Raw genomic sequence first — 8,577 nt, forward strand, 5'->3', positions numbered from 1 at the left:
ATCTGCAACCAAGTTATCTTTTCCCCTTTTATAAGAGATAATATAGTCAAACCCCAGCATTTTAGATAGCCATTTCTGCTATAAGTTGGTAGTGAGTTTTTGCTCCATAAAATACTTTAGTGCTTCATGGTCAGTCTTGATGATGAATTTCTGGCCCAATAAGTATGTTCTCCATTTCTGAGTAGCCATTAGGACTGCTAACAATTCCTTTTCATAGGTAGATAAACCCAGATGCCTAGGACTTAAAGCCTTGCTGAGATAGGCTATTGCCCCTCCTTTATGAGCACTGTACCAATACCATTGTAACATGCATCTGTTTCAACTGTGAATGGTTTGTTAAAGTCTGGCATTGCCAGTACTGGTGTTGAGCACATGACCTATTTGAGTTTGTCAAAAGGATTATCTGCTTCTCTATCCCAGATAAAAGCTCCTGTTTTTAACAGTTGAGTCAGTGGTTTAGCCATAATCTCATATCTCATCACAAAACTTCTGTAATATCCAGTTAGCCCCAGAAAGCTTCTAAGTGCCCTCACACTGTTGTGTCTTGGCCAGTGCAACATTGCTTGTATCTTTTTATCATCAGCTGCTACTCCAGTGCTAGATACTATATGCCCCATGTACTCTATGGTACTGGTTGCAAAATCACACTTCTTTCTCCATATGAACAGTTGGTTCCTCCTTAGTGCTTCAAAAACCAATTTCAGATGCTTAACATGGTATATCATATTAGCACTTTATACCAATATATCATCAAAAAATAGAAGAATAAATTTTCTCATGAATTCTGAAAAAACATCATTCATTAGGGCTTGGAATGATGTTGGGGCATTGGTGAGGACAAATGGCATCACCATAAACTCATAGTGTCCCTCATGCATCTTGAAAGTAGTCTTGTGTATGTCTTTTGGGTGAACTCTGATCTGATAGTACCCACTTCTTATATCTAATTTAGAAAACACAAAACTACCTTTAAGTTCAGCCAATAGCTCCTCTATTATAGGGATTGAGTATTTGTTTAAAGCCCTATAATCAACACATAACCTCCATCTATGGACCTTCTTCTTTACTAGTAACACATGGGATGCAAAGGGTGAGGTGTTGTGCCTCACTATACCACTGGCTAGCATTTCTTTAACAATCCTCTCTATTTCATTTTTTAAATATAAGGATACATGTAAGGATTTGAGGTAACAGGGTCGCTACCTTCCTTAAGAGGAATATAGTGTTCATGAGCTCTTGGTGGAGGTAATCCTTGAGGTTCAGCAAATAGGTCTTGGTACTGGTTAATGACTTCTTCAATTACTATAGGGATTGACTCACCCTGGTAATTCACATCCTCCTTTGCCACCACCTAACATAAGAAATATGACTCCTCCCTTGAAGGGCCACTGTATTCAGTACTAGCATAAACCTTTCCTGTAGGTGCGGAATAATTGCTTCTCAGTTCTACTCTTTCCCCCTTCCACTTAATGGTTATTAACCCTTTCTCTAAATCAAAAACCACCAGGCTAACAACTCTCATCCAATTGATCCCCAAGATTGTATCATAGACTCCAATAGGAATCTCATGAAAGTTTGTAGTGAATGCCTTACCTGACATCTGCCACCTGACACCTTCCACGACTTGGTTACAATTAATCTTCTCTCCATTGGCTATAGTCACCCTCATATTAGTGCACTTGCTACACTTTATCTTTAATTGCTTGACCAATGCTAGTGAAATGAATAAATGAGAGGATCCACTATCAAGGAGAATACTGACCTTTTTCCCCTTGATTGTTGCAGGTAACATAACAGTATGGATTCCATGAGTACCACTCATTGCGTGAAGGGACAGTTCAGCCTCCTGCTCTTTTTCTGGATTAGTGACCCCCAATGGGTTACACTCCTCTTCACTCTCCCACAAAACTATAGGCCCCTCATCTTCTTTGAAGTTAACTGTGTCTTCCTCAGTAGTAATGAGAAGAACCTGTTTATTCTTGCAAATGTGCCCAGCTGTAAATTTTTCATCATAATTAAAACATAACCCCCTACTTCTTCTGTCTATCATCTCACTATAAGTCATTTTCTTAACTAGGTTGGGTACTGGCTTGGTAAGGTTCTCCTTCAAAATTCCATGATTAGATTTTCCTCCCTGTGAGTAGCTTTTACTTTACGAATTATAACCTCCTTGTTTAGTGTATCCTTTGTTTCTCCTATCCATAACCTCAATAAGACTCTCCCGAACCCTTGCTTTATCCCTAGCCTCTTTCAAGGTTATGGGTTTATTTAAGTAAAGAGCAAATGATATTTCTTCCTTAAGCCCACTCAAAAAATTGTCCACATAATAATTTTCATGGTGTGTTCCATCAATTGCTAATAAGTACTTCCTTAGCTATTCAAATTGTGTTATATACCCTTCAACTTTACCCTTCTGAGTCAATTTGTTAAATTGCCCCACTATATTCTCATACCCAGATTTAGAGAATCTATGATACACCAATTCAACAAATTATTCCCACATCAACCCAGGCTGTTCACTCACAGTTGCTTGCACTCACACATCAGCTTCCCCCTCTAGATGTAATGTAGCAAATATAATCGTGGTCTTAGAATCCATGTATGGGTTGAGCATAAAGAATTTTTCACATTTCTTAACCTATTCTCTTGGGTCCTTGCCGTCAAACTTAGGAAAATCGAGTTTGGGGACTCTTAATGGTCCAAACCCCACATGTGGTCTTCCTTATACTGTTTCTGGGGTTGTGCTCCAAGGGTTGAGGTAGTAACCCTGATGATTCTGTTGAAACCCTGGTGGTGGGTAAGTGTAGGTATGGTTGGTGTAATGAGGTGGTGTCTGGCTTGTGTTTTGGTGTTGTTGGAATATTTGTCTTGGGATGGGAGGCGGTTTTGTTGGAGGTATATTTTGAGTGAATATGCCCATGGTTTGTTGGTACATGAACTATTGGTGATTTGTATGAGGGTTTTGGCCAAATACCCAGTTTGGGTTGGTTGTTTGAGTCTCTTTACTAGCATTTTGAAACACAGGAGTTGACTCAGGGGTATGAATCATATGCATCTGATTTAGACTACCTTGCTCATCCAAATGTATAATATTATTTGTAGCAAAATGAGTAGGAGTTTGAGCACCCTTACCTTGAGTTACCACTGAAGATTCTAAATCTGCCTCACCCTCTTTCTCTCTGCTCATGACTTTCATCAACTCTCTCATACACATCCTCAGTCCTTCAGTAGCTTTTGTTAACTCCGTCATTTGGGAGCTCATCTCCTCAATCTTCGTATTGGTTTGTTTTCGTTGTGTCTCAGAGACTATCTACAACTGGTTGACAGCTGCTTGAAGCTGTTCCATTTATTTTCCATGATCATGAGTGATTTTTCATATTTTTTCGATGGTGTTTTTGTCGGCCATGGTTGTCCAAAATGTGTTCTGATACCAACTTGTCACAAATTGGTAGTGGTGACAAAGATAATTATCTAACTATAAGGAAATAGTACAAAGACATAAAAGGAAAAGGTTGTAGAAAGGAAGAAATAAGGCAACCATTTATTCTTTTCATGCCTCCTCTCACAAACAAACATCAGTACATATACTGGTGGTCATAGACCTGTTACTAACTAATAGATGGAAACTAATTTACTGGAACAACCGGTTGCTAATAAAATAAAATATCAGTCTAAACGACAGCGTATGACTCCAAATATTATAGCTAGATAAATGACATCGTTTCTTCAATTTAAACAACACTCCCGCCAATTCCTTAGCCCTAATTAGACTTATTTTTCCCCAGTTTGTGACATCTTTCGGGCTACTTCACTTTTTTAGGATTCCATTATTAATTGTTCATTTTTTTACCAAAAACAAATATTAAAAAAATTGAAACCTAATAAAACGAAAACTCGGGACGCATAATTCATATATGAATTTACATATATCCGTATCTGTATCTTAAATTGTCGAATTAAAATATAAATAAAATCTATTTTATTTCAAGTACAGATAATATCCTCTTAATCTTGAATTTGAATACAAATATTTCATACGGATATCATATGTTTTTGGATTTTTTGGCAGCCTTACCATATTGATTTGAAACAATATTTTTTCGTTCAGAAAATATAAATGGCAAACTCTATAGTAATTTTATATATCTTACGATCTAATTTTGTTATTCTTAAAACATTAAACTCAAATGATATGTTTATATACGTATTTTTATATTTATATAAAATTTGTATAAATATGTTATTTAATAATTATACACACCTATAAGCTAATAAGGTAATATAATAAATTTTAAATTATATAAAAATATAATTTAAATATTATATATATTTAATTTGAGAATAGGATGTTTTGGATTTAGATACGGATAACATCCGTCTTATTTCGGATACGGATAATATCGATTTTTTCTCCGATACAAATGCGGATATATTGGAGGTATATTGAATTTTTCGGATTTTTTTGAAAAGCATAATAAAAACGCACTATTCTCGGATGGAAAAATAAATAAAGGAAAAAGGTATGAAAAAACATAAATCAATTCTAAATCTTATTTTTTGTCACAATTAAGCAAATTACATTCAGCAATTAGATTTGTTAATTGAACGGAGTTCTCATCCTATCTTAATAAACGTATATGGATGGTATATAGAAAACAATACAATGATATTGTGATCCGGTAAAAAAGACACATATAAATTTTTACATGTTATGATTGGACCTATGTGAGAATGTTGGGCCTAATATTTAGTAAAATGTTATGATTGGACCTATGTGAGAATGTTGGGTCTAATATTTAGAATTGGGTTGTTAGTTTAGTTGGGCCCAATGATATATTCACCAGAGGAGTGTTAATACATATATAATGTACTGTCTTCTTCATTTTAGGGTATGGAATGAAATGAAATGAAATGAACCTTTATTTTATCTTTTATTTTCTCTGCATTTCTATTCCTTTGTTCTTAGCTTAACTTCAATCAAAAAACCCAAAAATATTGTCAAGATCATGACAAATGGTATCAGAGCTAGCGGTTTCTGGGACATGTCTACCGCCGCTAGTGTCACTGCACATTCCTTGTACCCAATTCAAAATCCTAACCCTAATTTCTATCATCCCTACCAGTACCCATCCCTTGTAACTCCTCTGTACACACCACCTCCAACCCCTACATATCAGTATACACCTGCCTCAACACCTCCTCATGTTTACCATCATATTCAACCACCACCAGAACCACCGTATTATTTCTACGCTACTCCCGAAACAACTTATGTTACCACATCTTCGATGCTGATTTCTGATACTACCAAGTGTTTTCTACACCAAATGGATAGCAAAATCACTCAACTGGATGACAAAATCAATCAAATGCGAGTGTTAATTGAGGAGAGGCAGATAATCCTGCTTAAAGATGAAGAAACTGTTACAACTTGCGAAGTGTCAAAATCCTGTCCTGTTGGTGATGTTGGGATCAATATGGAGGATAAAATGACTCGAATAATTCAAATTCTTGAGAAGATGGGGAAAAGCTGTGAAAAATCATCAAAGCTAGTCAATGAGGCTATATTAGGAAAAGAAGTTGAAGCAGATGTATCCAAACTAGTTAAGGATGATGTGTTAGAAATTATTGAAGAATGTGTAAAGAGAACCCTGCAGAAACAGTCGAAGCAAACGGGCTCAAATATGGCGAAATTGTTACCTGCAATACCAGTACGCAAGGTGTTCGATGATTATTCTGAGAGAGTATTTTTCCAAAAAGCTCCAGTGTTGATGCCCCGAGGTACAAATTCAAATATCTACTCTCCTAAACCGTATTGGAAGATTTTGAAAATAGTTTCTGATAGAGTTATGGTTCACGACCTTCATGAGAACGAGTACGATAAAATTGATTTTAAATTCTATGAAATTTTTAAGGATATGGTTAATGCAACTCAGGTGTACGATTTATGTTCTGAGACAGAGTGTGTTAGGTTTACGTTTTATAATCTTCGTGAAGATGAGCGTGGCAAGGTTCATGTCGTAGCTGGAAGTAGTAAACACATATATGATTCACTGTTTCTTGATAAGGGTATTGGATTTGTCATTTCATGGAATTGTTTTTGCGGTGATGGTAATTTGTGTAAGATTGTTTGTTTAGATTATATCTCTGGTCAATTTGATAAAGTGCCCCGGAAAGAACTTATTAATTGGAATGTTTTCTTTCCATTTGCGATTAAAGAATTCATGCTTAAGGAATTATTTCATTGGTCTTGTAACAAGTCTCGAACTGATGTTCATGGGGTTGACTGCTTTACAAGCCCCACCCTGTGGTTTGCATATGTTAGATATCTGGCCTTGTTGAAGGGTCGAGAAATTCGTGCTTGTTCACCAAGATACGGTCTCACTTGTTTATACATCAAACATGAGATTGGGAATTCAGCAGCGGGTTTGTTTGAGATTCTGCCACTAGTTAAAATTATTACTTGGATTAAATTGCGAATATCTTGTTTAGCATTTCAATTTTTATACCTGGTTGTAAGGTGTTCTGATAGGATACTGCAAGAATGCCCAGTAATATATAAGACTTTAGCTGTAGAATTACGTTCTTGTGGGAGAGGTTCAATGCCTTTGGATTTTTTCTCTGCAATGGTGGGGAAGGTAACTACTTTTTCTGTGACCATCATTGTTATTGCATGTGAATTGTTTCCAGAAACACGAGTAAGTGAGATGATTCAAGTTATTATTATTTAAGTTGTCGTTGGATCAGAAGAATGCACTGAATCAACATTGGTTAAAGCGTACTCAGGTTCTGGTCAATCTGAGTATACCACATGGCCCACATCTTTTTACAGGAAGGTGGTAGGGGTGTAGTTACTCTGTGGGATGCATTAGTAATGGTAATTCTTACTGACAATTCGTAATAGAAATAACCAGAAATTTTCCAGCTGAATGAAAATTGTGATGGTGCATTCTAATAATACAATTATCCTTGGTAAGAAACTGTCAACTTATGGTATTTCACTAGATGTGACTCGGAAGAAAATGATTTTGGGAGCCTACTTTAATTCGGTAGAGAAAAATGATGTTGATCCTTGGAATATCAAGAGTTCACGATATGGATTGCACCAAAATACCAAGTTCATGTTGCAGTTTCTCCTACCAATGGAGCACCAAAATGTAAGGTCTATTGAACTCATGTTACTGTTTAATAGCATGCTTGATAAGACATCAGAAAGAGAATCAGAATCTAGTTCGGAATCGAATTCAAGAGCTTGGCATCTGGGATTTTGTTTTAGTGCTTCCCGTGAACAAATAATTAAAAGGTGGAGTACTTGGCACCCTTTCGATGGGTATATCTGTGAATTGTTTTTTAAAGAGTTGGATATTCCTGAGAGCTTGTTTGATGCTATAAACAGTTCTCCGTGTTTGGAAGGTGAAAATGGTGCAAGTCAAAGTGATAGTGGTGGTAAGATTGTTTTTGAAGTTGAGGATGATGCTGAGACGGAAGGTGAGATTGATTCGGATTCGGTGGCTGTTGATGTGGTGAAGGATAATCAGTTAGGTGGTTGTGATTTTATGTCAAGCGATGTTAATTGTGATAATGAGATGGAGAAGCAGCTTCAATTAAATTCCGAAGACCTTCAAACTCTGTTTTTGAATGATGGGAACACGTCGTATGCGGGAGTTTGTTCTAGAGTACAAAACTTGGTCGAAAGCTTAAGGAATAGCCATATTGATGATTTCATATCTCAGAAAAATGCCTTATTTCACAAGGCATTTGCTTCAATTCAAGCAGCTAAACATGTGTTCTTCCCTATGAGCTAAAACTTTAAAGAACAGAATAAAAAAAAACGACAAAGCATTCAAGTTGAGCTGCATTCTCAGTGACTTGCAGGCAGAAAATGAAGTACAAGGAAACCAAAGAAAATTGAAGGTTCTATACGTCAAAGTTATGAAGGAATTACAGGATGCTATAAACATCCTTGAGGACAAGGATGTTTTGAAGGAGTGGAGTATGTTATGATTGGACCTATGTGACAATGTTGGGCCTAATATTTAAAATTGGGTTGTTAGTATTTAGGAGTGTTAATGCATATATAATATATAATGTACTGTATTCTTCATTTTAGGGTATCAAATGAATGAAATGAACCTTTATTTTATCTTTTATTTTCTCTGCATTTCTATTCCTTTATTCTTAGCTTAACTTCAATCAAAAAACCCAAAAATATTGTCAAGATCATGACATTACACATCTGACCTGTTAAAATTCTGATTTAATTACATTTAAGTAATAAATTATATCCTATAAGAATTATGGAGGAAAATGTTAAAACATATTCTAGGTTTAAAAATGTTTTAATATCAATACATTTAAATTTTAAAATTTTAAATACTTGTCTCTTCCATCACACGAGCCATATTTTATAAATTAAATGTTCCCACATTATCGAGCACATTTCTTTATTAAATTAATTAATTGTTAAATATGTTCAAACTTAATACATATAGTAATGAATGATCCTAAATTTGGTATTTTTCTGAACTACAATTAGAATTATATAATTTTAATATCATAATCATTATTTTTATAATG

General features: G+C 35.4%; 1 protein-coding gene across 1 annotated transcript; it reads right to left on the reverse strand.

Moving 5' to 3' along the window:
- Positions 1–377: 377 nt before the first annotated feature.
- Positions 378–725, reverse strand: LOC141701879 (putative mitochondrial protein AtMg00860). The gene has a single exon (XM_074505499.1). The coding sequence runs from the start codon at positions 723–725 to the stop codon at positions 378–380; it is 348 nt and encodes a 115-aa protein (XP_074361600.1).
- Between the last annotated feature and the right edge of the window lie 7,852 nt (positions 726–8,577).

This window comes from Apium graveolens, chromosome 2 (assembly GCF_009905375.1).
Source record: "Apium graveolens cultivar Ventura chromosome 2, ASM990537v1, whole genome shotgun sequence".
In the NCBI taxonomy this organism is placed as follows: Eukaryota; Viridiplantae; Streptophyta; class Magnoliopsida; order Apiales; family Apiaceae; genus Apium; species Apium graveolens.